Source organism: Oculina patagonica, chromosome 2 (assembly GCF_052425735.1).
Source record: "Oculina patagonica isolate OP01 chromosome 2, crgOcupat, whole genome shotgun sequence".
In the NCBI taxonomy this organism is placed as follows: domain Eukaryota; kingdom Metazoa; phylum Cnidaria; class Anthozoa; order Scleractinia; family Oculinidae; genus Oculina; species Oculina patagonica.
The window spans coordinates 5,802,721-5,819,385 of NC_135759.1; the positions used below are offsets into that span (position 1 = coordinate 5,802,721).

Sequence of the window (16,665 nt, forward strand, 5' to 3'; positions counted from 1 at the left end):
TATAATAAAAAAAGTAGAACGTTGACTCAAGTAGGGGTTTGCTCATCATCCGAAAGGAGTGCTCTCTGTTTTAAATGTGATTGTGATAAAACTCCAATTTCTCGATACAATTTACTTGTCTGAAACTGAAACTTTATTTACCCTCGGTATTATGAAGCATGTTAGGCCTCTAGTAAGTAATGGTAATGAAACCGAGCATTTTACACTATACAGCACAATGGGCAAAGACCAGACCACAACACCGGGAACTTCATGCCCTACTCTTATCGATAAGTGAGTGGGTTCTTTTACGTCCCCTGCTGACCATAACAATGAAGATGCAGGAGACGGGCCCAACGGAGACGGGGCATCAAGGCATCGTCAATGCAGGAGACGGGGACTAAAACAGACTGTTGATGCCATGGCCACATGTAAAGTTAAGTCTGCATACGAGCCAAGTGGCCCAAAACGCCGAAGCTCATCCCGGTTTCAGTAGCATTGAGTGACTAGGAGTATTTCTACTCCTCCTCCTCCTAAAATGCCGACAAATGATTGTTGTGTCATCTACACGATCAAATATTTTTGTCACACAAAGATTGTCACGTAAAAATTGCTCGTGTAAAGAGTACAGTGATTACCAAAGAAATCAAACAATAAAATAAGGTGAAAATATATTCTACAACTACAATAAAGCTGCTTGTCTTTTAAGATAAAGAAAAGATCTTAAGAAGGCTGTGGCTCTTTATTCCTTCCTTTCATTGTTCTTTGACTTGTAAATGAAGTGTTGTAAAATAAGGGCTGTGTTACTTTGCCTCAAACGCAACAGGTGGTTAAACTAAACAGCCACTTTACGAGTATCTTTTTGTTTTCACTTTTTTTATCAAGCCATCTTTGCAACACCATTTCACACCGGGATAACTTATTTTAGTGCTATCGCCCTGTTATCACTTTTCTTATCACTTTGCTTTTTATTACCGTGACAAGGTGTTTTTTTCTGACAAAACTAGTGTTTTGTACCCTTTGTCTATAGAGAAAAGAACTAAACAAAGCTTTCCAACAACCTTCCAAGGATTCTTCATTGTAGGCCGTATTTTAAGGGTAAATCTCGTGAGGGAATACATTCAGTAAGTTTTCGCTGTTATCTACAATGTTGGACACATTTCTTAATACGTCAATTGTCTTGTGTTCCTTTGTCCCTTTGCTTTGCTTCATGCGCAACAGGTGAGCAAACTTAACACCCACTTTGCGAACATCTTTTGTTTTTAGTTCTTCTACATCAAGACATCGTCTATTTCACACCCGGGACTACATGTCTCAGTTTAATTGCCTTGTTATAAATGTTATTTCACTCTGCCATTTATTACAAGGTGAATTTTTTTTAAGAAAATATTGGTTCTTTAGCCATAGATGTTTTGTATCCTTTTTTTTAAAAAAAGAAAGAAAATAACAAAGTCTCCCCACGGGTTTTCATCGAGGACTGTACTTTAATGAAAGGACTCGTGCGTGCATTTAGTGGAAAATAGGGCGTGCTAAGAACCAATCAGATTCGAGAATTTTGTAATAGTTATGATTAAATTGGTAACATTTGCCATTTTTCCCCATTAATGTTACACAATGTTCAGTCATTAAAGCAAATATAGTAAATAATGTATTCATTCTTTTATTCACCTTACTCCACACTCCACCTTATTTTCAATTTCGCTTTCCAAATTATTTATGTTTGAAAATAAAGAATAAACCACGAAGTATTAAAATATTGGCTTTGAGTCTGATATTCTCAATATTTTGTTAACAGTATACCACTATGTCTAACGACAACCTTAAACCTAAAGTAACAAAAATATAAAAGTAAAAATAACAGTTGTTTGCCAACAAAGCATGATCATATAAGAGCCTCAAAGAAAGGAATGTTTAACAAATTTTAGTTTAAAATGCGATAAAACCGATATCAACCAGGAAACAAAAGGAACTGAATCATTCATAAGTGCTATATACAGTTGTGTTTCACGGCAAGCAAACCAAACGTACGAATAGATAAGTAGTCCCGGTACACTGAATAGCGATCTAACAAAAAATATTTTAGCATATTAACCTGATCCAGTGGTAAGAATATAACAGATAAAGAAGACGAAAACATAGCCTTGTTAATATAACCAACGAAACAAAAAATAAATAATAATAAAAAAGCTTGTCGTCTAGCCTATTTTTTCTCAAGAATCAAGGTTTTGGGTTTTGGATTTTCTAACTTCATAACATTTTGCGATGGTTGCAGCGCCAAGAAAGCCTAAATCATAAATCGTTTCGTAGGATATCCACAGATTTGTATTTCAATACGTCATGAAAGGCTTACACTTGTTTGTTTGTTTGCCTGTTTTTTTTTTGTTTGTTTATTTGTTTCTGTTGTATGCCTCTGGATACAGCTTCATTGCAAATAACAACGTCCACGGTAAGAAAGCGTCTTCAACCAGTACATAATCCAGAAGATTGACATGCGCATTAGGTACGTAAGCCCCCTTAAACTCCGTCAGGGCGTCTTAATGGTTTCATGAGTTTCCTTTTAACGATTAATAGAGCTCCATGCTTTTCGATTAAACGTATGACGATGCAACCATAGCAAAAGTGTCGATATCTTATGTACTGTAGATATACCTTTTATGTTTTTGCCACTAAAAGATAAGATACAATTTTCCCATTCCCGAAAGTTTCTTAAACTTTGAAGAATTTTTAGGACGTACTACTTTGGAGCCTTTCCTGAGGCTTTTAATGTGGCTTCCAGAGTCACATCCACTACTTTGTCCTATATGTATGATACATCCCTTGTATAGACCTGATTGAAGAAACGTTGACCCACGAAAGCATAAACGATAAACGATGCGACCCAAATGTGTACTGAGAAATCGTAAAAAAGTAATCGTCGTCTGTGACAGAATGAACCTTATAATAAGACAGGTAGCAAGCCTCAAAGAAAGAAAAAATCTTGAATAAGGATTAATGGAATATTACTAACTGAAGCTCACCAATGCGCACCCAGCCATAGGTCTTATCGTTCATGGTTATGCCCACAGGGCAACGTTCTTCAATTAGGTGAACACCTGAGAAAAAAAGGTTGACCTAAAAGCACAAACAGTTAACGATGCGACCCATATGTTTACTAGAAAATCATAAAAAAAGTAATCGTCGTCTGTGACAGAATGAACATTATAATAAGTTAGGTTGCATAAATCATGTTCTTAAAGCTCTCAAAGAAAGAAAATATCTTATATCTTATATTACCAATGTTGTCTACCAAGAATACCATTAGGTCTTATCGTTCATGGTGTGTGCCTTTCACAGGGTCAACGTTTCTTCAATTTGGTGTAGATCTGATATTTTTCTCTTGACTCCTTACTAAGTAAGAAATCATCTTTTTTCAACTGAAAAATGTTGATTGATTATTGAGTATTCTAGTCGATAAATTTACAACTGAAACTGTACTATACAGATAACACATATTTTGTCCCGAGTGATACGTGATTAAACTAAACTTTCTTTTGTCGACCTCACAAGATAAAGTCATAATCATAGGATATATGTTTTATCATCGGAAGGTCTGATGTATGTAGAATTTAAAATGTATCTATGGATATTGTATTCAGCCAAATGACGTATCTGGTTTGCTCATATCAAGTGCTGTTTAGCACCCGAACCCAAAAGAATTGTGCTTAAAGGGACATGGTCAGCGTTCACGTTTTGAAAAAAGTCCACCTTAACCCGAAATAAATACGCGTAGAGAACCTCAGAAATCTGCTTCAATTTTTCAGTGTTTTTTTCTTCTAAATTTTCCCATTTAGTAACTGAATTGAAGAGATGAAGGTTTTTTTGAAAAAGTCCACAGTGGTTTTTTTAAAACGTGAAATAGGTCCAGGTCAGCGCTGAAGAACGTGACCATGTCCCTTAAAAAGGATGATGATGATGATGACGATGATGATGAATGATGACGATGATGATGATGATGATGATGATTAAGAGGAATACTCTGGGAGTTAAGAAAGAATTTATACCCTTAGCTACATATACTCTAGATCTCTTGCTCACGTTAAAATGGGGGTAGTGTAGCAGCTTTCGCAAGCTTGTAATTCTACTGATCCTCTAGCGTAGCAGTTGCTATCGTTTTGGGGGCTTGGGGCATTGTTCCTGTTGTTTTGTTTCCATTGTTTTCTCGAGAGCTGCTACATGACCATAAAACGGACTGTGTTAAGTTAGCGTTTCCCGTTCTTGCATTGTGGAACTGTTAGTCATTCTTAACATTGGCTGAAAGCATTATCCCTAAAGGGCCGGGTTGTTCGAAAGGTGATTAACGCTAACCCAGGATTAAAAGATGATCAAGGTTTTAATCTCTCATGTTTTAAAAGGTTTTCCATAGTTAATGTTTTGTGACGTTTGAAGTTGGTCCATGTCAAAACTGGGGGACAGAAAATACTAACAGAAACCTCAACGAAATGTTGTAAAAAATGAAATCAAATTTCACGCTAATCCTGGATTAGCTTAATCGTGCTTTGAACAACCGGGTCCAGATTACTACCAGATGGCACAAGACCGCACTATATGATGATTTGTACTCTATTAACTATTAGCTATTAGAGCTTAACCGTTAAGTTTCCATTTTTTGGAGGCTCTATTAGCTAAAATGCTAAATATGTTAACGATTGGTCATTTCAAATATACAGCGGAAAGGATGTGTAATGAAGAAAACTAAACCTTGTGAACCTTGGTTAAGATAGACATTATGTTCAATTAATTGTTACAAAAATAAATATATTGTTTAAATAATCAGGGCATTTGATTTCTTTTTTTTTTTGGACTGAGAACTTCGTTCCTTTAGTTAGCCTATATTGCCTCAAGCTCGCTCGAGATGCGAAATGTAACACATCAAACTTCTTATTGTCACGCAATGAACTTTGAGTCATACATAATTGATGCGCCACAGCAATAAAGAGATTCAAAAAATATTTAGAATTATACTGATTTTTTTTGTGTTTGATTTTAGTTAAGTTTTCTTATTTTTTGTAATTGCAAGATTGATTTTCAAATTGTTGCGATGATATTAGATTAATGTTTGCATAATTGTTAGTTAAAATATGTTACGCTTCGCATCTCGAGCTCTGACAAGCACCATGTTAAATTTCTACCTATCATATCTGTCTGACCTTTTTTGTGAATCCACTTGATGTCTCTCATTTAGCATTCAGTTTCAGCCTTTCAATTCTTTGGCATAGTTTTTGTCCAATCAGAGCCAATACTTTAAAGTTCATCAGCTTTCCTTCAAACAAACGAGTCTGTATCGAGCTTGGAGGCATTCTTAACAGACAGTCACAACATTAAATGTTTTACCTTGCCTTTCAGAGTCATTCTAAACGTGGCATTCACTAGTTTTCTTGACTCCTAAATTTCACAGTTTTTTCCTGTAACAAAAATATTTCTCGTGCATTTCTTTTTGTCTTTGTTTTCTCTTCAAGACTAACCGCTGACGTTTAAGATCGTGGTCATCGCTTCTTCTCTTTTTGCATCGATCTACTCGAGCTGTGGTCCTCAGTATGACGTCACGTGACTTCAGATGACAAAATCCCGAAACTAAATCAACACACTGATCCCCGACGACATAATTATCATTAATTGATATAATAAATCCACGTAAATTAAGATGATAAATCTTCTAATGAAGGTTAACATTAAGGACCACTGCTCTCCGCCATCTTGGCCTTTGCTTGGGCTTTCTTTTTCTCACGCAAAAGATTTTCTCCTTCGTCATCTTCACCGTCATCACCGCCCATCAGTGAAATAAAGCCCCAGGGTGGCTCGTCTTCAAATAACCGACTGATCGCCAGCAGGGCACTGGAGACGACCGCAAGACCAAACGTGAAGTAGACAAATGTGAGAACTGTGAAGGCAATGACGTAACCTGGGTGATCGTGCTCGCTCTTAGATGGATGTTGAGGGACGTAATCTCCAAAACCAATTGTACTAAGCGTGATAAAAGCGAAATAGACTCCTTCGAAAAATGTCCAGCCCTCGTAGCTTTTGCCTAGGCCTGCCAGAAGTAGAATCATTCCTGTTACCATGATGAATATACACGCCACAGTTTTGAGGTAGATTTTTCGAGGTTCTCTGTTGAAGATCTTTCTATCCACTAGTTTCCAGAAGTCTGCCGTTGTTTCCGTGATTCGTTCGCCGATCGATTTCAGCATCAGGCCTGTGATAGGGATCCCAAATATGGCGTAAAATATACAGAAAATTCGTCCCCACACCGTGTTCGGAGCCATTTTTCCGTAACCTGATGAAAAAGCAATGATCACGATTACAACATTGCTCTAGAGCGGTACATTCAGGTCCATAATAGAGGACATTTAAGGGAGATGTTAAGGTCTTAGCACGTTGCTCGATACGGCCTCTAGGAACAGTCAGTGTAGCAACTCTCGAAAGCTTTTTATTTAATTAATCCTCTAGTCTAGCTGTTGCTACTGTTTTGGGAGCTATTTCCATTGTTCCTGTTGTTTTTTCTATTTTTCTCTAGGACGGAAGCGAACCATTCATGTGAAACCTTGCCAGAACTGCTATCAGACCCCTAAGAAAAATATGGAAGCTAAGCACGTTGGTTCTACAAATAGTCTGTTACATTTAAACCTGGGTATCATAAAATTTGAATGTTACTGAATTACATTTTTATGGAATATTCTATCTTCATGTTGGTCTTTAAAGCCTGTTCAATAATCACATCACTGAATGCAATATTGATGTAACTCTTAGAGCCTTTAATCACGTTTTATGAGCCTACTAATTTTATGGTCTTCGACTCGAATGCGCCCTTGAAATAAGTGGAAATTGCCGGAAACAAATCCCGCAATTTCAAAATAACTTTCAGCTTGGTAGCCAGGCCTAGAGGACACAAACAAAAGGAATTTACCAAGCAGGTTTATTCATTTCTTTTGTTTGCGACCTCTAGGCCTCGTTATCAAGCTGAATTTGACGAATTGAATTTGTCGAAAGAAGCCTATTACTTTTAACTAATTTTCTTCGGGCTATACTACGATTTCCAGTTGAGTGCGACGCGAAAAAGTTTGGGACAGTCAAAACAGATTGTTGTCAAGGGCAACTCCTGTTACCATTGGTAACAAATTTTTCTTCTTGCCACCCGATGAATAATACAACACTACAAAATCGTCAGCAACACTTATTACGCTTCAAATAAAAAAAACACAGAGACAACGATAAAAGAAAAATAACGAATATGCCGCCGACAAGATTAGATAATTTCTGCGTCACCTCCCGAGAGTACGCACTATATCGTCCACTCCAGCCAGCGTCCTCGAATCCCAGTGAATATCGCACTGAGAGAACGCGCCGGCGGACAAAAAGCCAAAATGCCCGAGCCCGAAAGAGCCACGACAGACCAAGGAAGAGGCCCCGCGCCGTCACAACTTCGCCGCACTCAACTGGAAATCGTAGTATAAGTTGTAACAACAAATCTTGCAAAAATCGTCATAGTAATTACGTAGTTCACCTCGTCGAAAACAAAAAACTTGATAACGGCTCTATGCAGTTTAGATACTTTGGTGTTTGATTTAAAAACATAGCTCATCTGGGAATGCTAGATTCTAATGGTAAATTTTAATGATAACTTAACGATGTACTGTCATGCTGTCTATCGACGTTGCTACTACTATTCAATATTCAAATAAGTGTATTTTAACCATTACAGATCCTACATTAAGAATTAATGTGAAGTTTCCCATTAATGTACCATTTTCGGCCTTTCAGCATTAGTCAAAATGTCTGGTGTATATTTATAGACAAACTAAACGACTGCATAGTTTATCAGTAACGTTTTGTGATTTGCAATTAAAAGTTTTAGATGAGAAGGTGATAATGAAAAAAAGTGAGAAAACCATCCATTAAACAAATTGAAATTCTTCTTTTAAGATTTTTAGACTGATTGCAAATGATAAACAATTGATAAACTCAACGGCAGCACGCTTTTTACCAAACGGAAATTTCTAACTAAGAGTATCTTTTTCTTAATTATTTTAGTAATTTCTTATTTATGAAATATTTAATTTTCAAAAAAGAGCGATAGTATAGGTCAAGACTGAAGTTATCAGTAACGTTTTGTGATTTGCAATTTAAACTTTTAGTTGAAAAGGTGATAATATTGAGAAAATGAGAAAACCATCAATTAAACAAATTGAAGTGGATAGTGAATACTTTGTTTACCCTCGGATTGTAGAGTAGTTTGTTTTTTTTTTTTTTTTTTTTTTTAACATAGCTAATATCTCCGAGCATGATTGGCACAATGGGCAAAGACCAGACCACAACACCGGGAACTTCGTGCCCTACTCTTTACGATAAGTGTGTGGGTTCTTTTACGTCCCCTGCTGACCATAACACTGAAGATGCAGGAGACATGGCCTACGGTTTATCGTCCTTATCCAAAAAGACTAGAATATCTAACCATCTAAACTGTGAAGATTTGTAGACTGATTGGAAAAGATAAACCATTGATAAGTTCAACAGCAGAACGCATTTTATCAAGCGGAAATTTATACTGAAAGGTATTTTCTTCATGTTTTCAGTAATATCTTATTCATTAAATGTTAAGTGTAGATGAAAATGAGATCTGAGTGGAAATTTAAGAAAAATCGTGTACTTGACATTGTGTTTTATTAGTACCAAATCTTTCAAAAATAAAAATCATTCATAGTCATTAATGAAAGTCAGACTAAGCACTTCTTTAGTTGTCCATTCTATAAGATTTTTGAATGTCATAGACAATGGCGTGTTTTTTACACAATGTTAACTGTAAACAAAAAGAAAACAAACGAATATATATTCCTCTCTAACGTACTTAAATTTAAGCTTTATGTCGTTTCTTCTTTCGTTTAGCTTTGAGCATTTACCACTTTAATATCTAAAGATGTGAAAATGAAATAAATACCGTATTTTATTCCTGCACTCGTTTTCTGCTTGGAATTTTCCAAATATTTTAAGTGTTTTCGTGAAAAAAAAAACAGCCCTACCAAACGTTCACACTCACTTACTGGCTAGCCTAAGATTGAAATGAAATTGACGGAAAACACAAAGAACAGTGCTTTAAGATTTGAAATTGATAGGCATGAATTCGAGTAAAGCATAATAGAAACAGCTCTGATTACAAGAATATAAAATTTTGAATAATTCATGGTCGACAATTCATTTTTCACGATAAACACGTAGACGTTTCAATACCACTATTACACTAGGTACACGCAATATTACCCCATTTTCACCAAAAAGCATTACGAAGAAGTGTTTAACTCGAACAATACATTGAATTATTTAGTTTTACAAAGTTTAGCGAATTCGTTCCAAACTAAAAGGTTTCAGGGTTTTTCTCAATGTTTGTACAGTACCTATTACTGTATTTGTATGACACTACGCGGCTAATTCATTACAGAGAAAATCATCACAATGTGTAACTCTTCTCATTCGGTAGTGTTTCTTCTGTTTCTGTTACATTCCGTAAATAAAGATTCAAAACAATTTAAAATTATTACACTGCTGATTTTGATGAACGCCTTCTATTCTCCCACATTTAATTTCAATTTAAATCAAAAGAATCAAAAACAAAGAGTCATAGACCCCCTGCTTAGAATCGCGAGCTTATCAGCGTTTTACAACTTAATTGATTTGCGTAGACGCGTATTTCCTAGTCTTTCCTCTTATCGCATTTTTCCAATTAGTTTTCAACTTTGTCTAGAAATATGTCTATTATTACCTGCTGTTCGATAACCGCGAAAATTCATAGCTATACGCGTATTTTATCCTCGTTAGCAATTCTTCCGTCTAGACATTTTATTTTTTTTCAGTAAAAGTTAATTTTCGTAGCCACAAAACGTGGTAAGGCAACAAAATTCCCCTATACTCTCAAATAGGTCTTAATTTTTATGTGGCTCATTCATGGTGAATTTTGGAAGAAGGTAAAATACATTAGAAGGAAAAAAGTAGCACTTAGATGATTCTTCCGCTCGTTATTAATAATGATGTACGAATAGCTTCATTACAAAAGGTCAGTGAATTCTTTTCTAAAAAAAAACAGGGAATGATAGGCACATTTTGCACCGTTGAATCGTCGCTATATTTTGGATAATTTTTTTTTCTCTGTTTTTTTTTCTTTTGTCATATTTTTTAAAGATCAGTCTTCCTTCAAATTTCTTTTAAAGTAAAGTACAATAAATGTAAATTCGATCTGATTGTTGTATATATTTTGAACATTGCATCATTACTCCAATGTATAACTAAATCAAAAACTAAGAAAAAATTGTATTTCTATAATGGATAAAAATACCCTTCAAAAGTCGGAGCATTTCTGTATTTAGTCCTCAATCTAATTTTTCTTATTTTACTCCGCAGTGAGGCCTGAAGTATATTATAAGGGATTTAGAATATGGTTTTATTCAGTGATCGCGCGTGACTTAAAAAATTAAAGACCATGAGAAAATAACAAGTACATATTCGACGGAACAGTTTTCAGTAAAGTTCAGAATTGCATTATTGTCGTTTATCAGTATTATTATTTTTCCTTCTCTTAAGATTTTTTCTTTGAAAGATTCCTTTTGCTTGAATAACAAACGAACGATAGTGGCTCTCGCCTGAATGTCATTTTACTGACTGAAATTTATTAACTGCTGCCTGTGCAGAGAAAAATGGTATAAAAGTACAACTTATCATATTGGGCCTGAATAAATGCACTTTCTAACAAAATATATCTTGTTTCCTCTTATTTCGGCGTCTTAAGTAATATTAAGCATTAATGTACGAGCATAGAACGGCGTGGGCGAGATTTTTGGAAATCAGCAATATTAGCAGTAAATAAATTAGACTACTTTCACGAAAACCCAGCAAACAATATTTCTATCTCTAACATACAATGAAACACATAAATGTTTTATACGTAAAGGGAATTCCCAATTACTTTCAATTATGTGCCGAGAATTCTCACATTTAAACATATTTATTCAAAGGCGTTCTAACACTTAAGAATATCATTTACTTAGCTGCAAAGGTTTTTACATATATTGTAAGGTTTCTATGCCTCTATGGCAATCTTAGTTCAGTTGTTATTTAAGTTAATTTCTATTGAAATACGTTAATTTTACAAAGGAAAAGTGCTTTCTAACGTAACCGAGCGACATGTCGACATGTGGTTTTAAGGTTATCAGCTGTGGTTAATGAAGAGAAACCACATTCTAAAATAATAAATTATAATCTTTGGGCTTTCAGATTTTTTTTAAGAAAGCTGTAACGAACGTTTCCTGACCTTTCAAACTAATCGCTATCCTTCGTAATTAGAATTCTCGGCCGAAAGGACAATATGGGAAAAATTGACAAAAGCAATGTAACTAGAGCCAGAAATATGCGAGACTTTGTTTGCAAAAGCGAAGAGAAGGAAAAATTGGGGATTGTAATCAAATTTCAATTAATAACACAAAATAACCGTTGGATATGAAATTTGAGATTTTTCACTATTCTTTTTCACTTTGAAACGCGTTTTTACAACAGAAAAATAATAACAATAATCTTCGTTAATCTGTGTGTTTACAATTTCACAACATTTGGTGGCGGTAATCTAAATTGTGTCTAAAATAACTCTTTTCCAGAAACTCCCCGCAGCCGGACAAGAATTATGTTTGTTAGAAATAGTTTTCCTTCATTTCTCAATAACATAATAGAAAATAAGTAAATGGGATTATGAAATATGCCGGAAACTACCTTCCTACGTTCGTAAATATTCGACATGAAATGCGTAATCGATAAAGGAATAAAAATTGAAAGGCGCACTTTATTATCAAGGTTTGCACGGAAAAGTTTTATTCTAATTTTTAAATCGGCTAAGATTTTCACCGAGAAGAGTTAGGTATTTCTAAAAATAAACACATTTTCGTCTTTCTCTTGTAATGACAACACTTTGCCAAGCGCACTTCCTAATTACTTTTTTTGGATTGTAGATAAAAATTCGACCACGATTTCTGACTTCCTTAAGAAATATCTATTATATAAGTGCTCGAATTCAACACAATTGTAATTCGCTGGGGTTTTTTGTAGGATTTAAACTATTTTCAAAAGATATGAATTTTCATTTATGGATTGAAAATATCTGTATTAGGCAAGGATCAACTTTAAAAGTAATTTACATTTCCACTAATACAAGTGATAAACTAGGTGTTAATGCAACCGTTTTTACGCCGCTTAAAGAAAAAAATTCATACTCGCTAATTTTTTTTCTTTTGAGTAAATGAAACCAACAAACGCGTTTTCCAAAAATGTGGTTATGTTTTGTTGAAGATGAAAAATTTTAGGAAGCTGTTACACTATCTATAAAAATATTCCTTGCCCTCGTTAAGCAAAACTTGACGACTTGCCTAAATAATGCCTATAAATCCAGAATTTAATACTCCCTCGTTCTGTTTCATTTATTTAAAAGCGGCATATTCGTAAAGAGGTCCGAAAGCGGAAAAACCATTCGTACGTAACATTTAAGAATTCAAAACAATAAAGCAAGATGCATTTCAATTAAGTGTTCGTCCAGTGTCCGACGTGCAAAAAAGGAGCAAAGTTTCGTGCGTCCGTCGCTTTCTTTGAAAAAATCCTCTAAAACATGTACCGAAAACGCGTTAAAATACATTTAACCTCTGGCAGGTGGTAAAGTTGTTATTGAGATCAATTTTTCGCTATTTCCATTTTTGTTTATGGTAAACACGGCCTACTCAAGCGCTACAGAGAGACCGAACGCTAGCTGAACCATATTCATCGTAAAAAAAAATCGCGCTTATTAGCTAATCGCGAAACCGGGCGTGATTCTCTCTGTGAATAACAAAAAACACATGAAATTGAAAAAGAAATATCCAGATTTATTTGATCGGAAGTAATGGAATATGGCCTTGTAACAAATTGGTCCTCAACTACACTTTCGGAGTCTGAATATTTCTTTCTTCCGCGAATGTGTTTTTTATAAATGATGGCAATTTGAAAATAAAATTTTCTCAACTTTTTTCTGCAACAACGAAGTCATTTTTTATGAATTTTATGATTTGCTTCATCCAAAATTATATTTTCACAGAAAAGAAAATAAATTTGTTTTCTTCACTCGAAGTTGAAAAGTATATATCTAACTCTGTCACAAAAATAACTTAATTTTAGGACAAAAAACTTTGTGTTTTAGTTACAGCAAATTTTCTAGTCCATAACAAGATTTTTTGCCTCACAAAATGAATTCTACTCTCCTTCTTGGATTTGTTTCCGTATATTGTTTGATTATACCGAGTTTTAGTTTCTTAATCACCCATGTCATAAAAAACCCTCTTCTACGGGGCCACAGCTGCTTTTAAATAAATATACAATTTTTTGTGGCGGAAAGCTTCGCAAACCGGAACGAAAGCGAAAGGACTCCGCAAACGTTCATTTTATTTTTGGCGCATTTTGTGTACTTCACCCAAAACTTAAATTTGCCACCTCAGATTTCCAACGACAGCACGCATTTCCTTGACTAGAATAAAATATTCATTTGACAGTAATTTTTATTTCGATCGAGATGTCAGATTCACGTTTTGAATAGGCAAAGCTCAATTTTTTATTTACTTGATCGAAAATGGGCATTTAATGATATCCTTTCTAATTGAAGCGCGACCTTTATTTCTCCAACACAACGAAAGTTGAAAATCTTGATTTTTTCGCTTGGGTGAAATTGGATTTTTTTCAAGCAGTGATAGAAATAAATGAACCGCTAAGCTACCATTGTTATTTTGTCGTCTTCTTTGCTATAAGTTCATAATCTTTTGATCACTATTTTGCATAATACAGCCTTGCCACAGCTTGAGCTTTCAACATTGTGCTTCTGTGTGAAAATTAATTCTCGAAAAAGCGACCGATGGTTTGTTTTCGTTTGAAAAATTACAAAACTCGGCGATTTGCTACTTTGCACCTTGGTGAAATGCCCTATTTTTGTGTTTTAGCTAATGAATTCATCGAAAAAACTACTCCAGGAAACAAAACAATCTGCTTGCGAAGCGCATCGGAAAACGAATTTTGAATATTCATGTTCAACACAACATTGAGATCGAAGCTTTTTTTTTAATTCGCAACAAAAGGAGGCAGGACTTTGTTGAAATCGTTAAAACCTCATTCTGAAATCAAGCGAATTTTTTTTTAGGTAGAACGTTTGAAAATTAATAAGTTTACATCAACCAAAAGGCAAACTAGAGATTCAATTTTGCGAGGTCTCGGCAGATAATCAAGTAGAGTTTGACAGTGGTAAATCACGTTCGAGGCTCTTTGCTTAGCAAAGTTGGAATTAAGTCACGGTTCACCGATCGAATGTTTCGTTAGTTAGCAACGATAAAATTGAAACCACAGTTTCAAAATACACCTCACCTTCGGGTATTTAATTTACGAAATAGCGGTATTGGGGCTTACTGCTCCCCACCAAGCGAAAAGTATACGAAATATATGCGCAAGCGAAGACATTAGCGAAGCGAAATTGAGTTGTAAGAGCACTAAGTTCGCTAGACATTTCAAGGTATACCGCAGATTTAATGTACGGCTTGTAAATTAACAACATCATAAAGGTCTATTTTCTCTGGGTCAAAAGGCAACGAGATAGGTTTTAACGTAAGGCGTTCGACAAACATTAGGATACCTAACACGCGGCAACAAGAGAATAAAGTCAGATGTACTTACCAATTGTTGTAACTACGGTCCCAGTGAAAAACAGCGAGCCGGCAAAACTCCATCGATCGTACGCTATATCGAAGTAGCCATCGTCGATCGCCTTGGAAACTTCTGTGAAGAAATTATTCATTTCTTCGTCCGAAATGTTGTACTTTTCTTTCATCTGTTTTTGTACCTTGTCAAAGTGATGAATTTCGCGGTGCTCGGCGCCCGATTCGATCGTTTGAAACACTGCAGCACCGAATAGTAAATACACCAAGAACAGAGTCGTTCGCAAGACCAGATTTTTAGTCGGGCCTTTCAGCGCCTTTAGGAAGTTTAGAAAGAAAACCCCCATTTGGCCGGCGCGGGAGCTTTACCGAGCGAAGCTCTAGATGCCAGCGGCTCGCGCGACTCCTACTTGTTTGTGATGGGGAGATGTGACGAACATGCTATTTTCTCATCCACCGGAGGTAGGTACTCGGGTCGACAATCGTTACCTGATAAGCTAGTGACGTCACAGCTAGCAATATTGTTGAGAAGCGAAGTATGAATAGCTTGATTAGAGGATATTGTATTCGCAAATTCAGAATATGCCACGGTCCATTGTCAAGAGGCTGTACATAAACACAGTTAATTGGCTGCGCGCGCGACCCATTCACCTGTTTGGCGCGGGAAATCGTGTAAGCGTCGTGCTGCCCAGCGCGCCGAATAAAAAATGACATACAAGCATCTTTGGCGCTCTAGTGTTCGAGGGTCTTTAGTCAAAAACAAGCCGCATGGAGTCCACAGCCTCTATTGGTATTAAATTTGCCATATAAGGCAATTGCAATCATTTTGAACAAGAAGATTTCCGCCATGTAGGAAATTTATCATACAAGCTTAGTTCCGGTGCTTTGATCTGAATACAAATTATACTCGCCAAGATTCGGTCAAAGATTTTCTCTAGTGTGTAACGCTCGGAATTCTGGCGTTAATAACAAATAAAATGACCGAGATGCGTCCGAGATTTATTCAGAAAAATTCAGAATTTCAGATAGAATGAATACATTCAATAGACCCTGGCAGTCTCAAGACAATAGAGATTGAATTTGACCGGCAGCTGTCGTGAGAAGAATTGAGCAAAGTGAGGCAAGAAAGTGCACAATTACAAAATAAAATGTTTAAAAAACATAATATCCTTACATTAGAACAGCGGCAAAATCTGGTGTTTTCCAAATATATTTATTAAATTTAAAATACTCGCTTTTTTTCTTTTCTTAACTCCAGGATACTTCGCCCTAAATCCATATTTTAGCCATTAAATGTCATTTGAAAAAGACTTCCTTATTTCTAAATGGATAAAAACACAGCCGTATTTGTTTTTAACCTGATGGGAGTCCCATTGTCCATTTCTACCTTAGGGAAACTAATTTTATTCGCTTGTCTCCAGTTCGGCAAAAAGAAGTAATACACGACACTTATTATATTTCCAACGAAGTTTATTTCGAGAAAATTTGCCTAGTTTATTTAACATGTCATGCGAATTGTAATCAAAAGAGGATAAAATCGTTTGCGTCGACGCGTTTATTAATTTTTCAAAAAACGCACAAAATATAGCTTTCTAGCTTGACGAAAGCATCATTCGCGAAAGTCGAATTGGTCGCGTGGAAGAAAAGCGAAATTTCGAAAGTCGTGGCATGATTTTGCGTTTTTACATTGAGAAGATTTATTGGCAGATGCACGTCGTGGCCTTTTTTGTTTCTTCCGCTCGGCTGTCATGCTTTCATCCAATTTGGTTTGGCTTCCACTTACGTGTACGTCCACCAAACAAGGCTTTATTTGTATTGGGCCTCACAAAGAAGACTCCTTGTTTACATTGGATGTTGCTTCTCATTCTAGTCGCACGAATCGTGACTTTCGTGTGAGCGTTCAAATTGAAAATATTTGACATGTGTGTTGCCTTTTGATGAAAATCAAAGTTTATTATTA

The 16,665-nt window shown here is 35.6% G+C and overlaps 1 protein-coding gene and 1 long non-coding RNA gene across 2 annotated transcripts; both read right to left on the bottom strand.

Annotated features, from left to right (window-relative positions):
- Positions 1–1,623: 1,623 nt before the first annotated feature.
- Positions 1,624–3,775, bottom strand: LOC144642743 (uncharacterized). The gene is made up of 2 exons (XR_013568776.1): positions 3,177–3,775; positions 1,624–2,913 (listed from the first exon to the last, which is right to left on the bottom strand). It is a non-coding gene; the product is annotated as an uncharacterized LOC144642743 (long non-coding RNA).
- Positions 3,776–3,917: 142 nt separating this feature from the next.
- Positions 3,918–15,950, bottom strand: LOC144642740 (two pore potassium channel protein sup-9-like). Its single transcript, XM_078501792.1, has 2 exons — positions 14,725–15,950; positions 3,918–6,289 (listed from the first exon to the last, which is right to left on the bottom strand). The coding sequence occupies exons 1-2, from the start codon at positions 15,050–15,052 to the stop codon at positions 5,688–5,690; spliced, it is 930 nt and encodes a 309-aa protein (XP_078357918.1). The 5' UTR covers positions 15,053–15,950; the 3' UTR covers positions 3,918–5,687.
- Positions 15,951–16,665: the final 715 nt, after the last annotated feature.

Coding starts and splice junctions, on each gene's coding strand:
- LOC144642740 (XM_078501792.1), bottom strand. CDS start 15,052: ATGGGGGTTTTCTTTCTAAACTTCCTAAAGGCGCTGAAAGGCCCGACT. Junction 6,290..14,724: donor GACCGTAGTTACAACAATTG/GTAAGTACATCT, acceptor CTTTTTCATCAG/GTTACGGAAAAATGGCTCCG.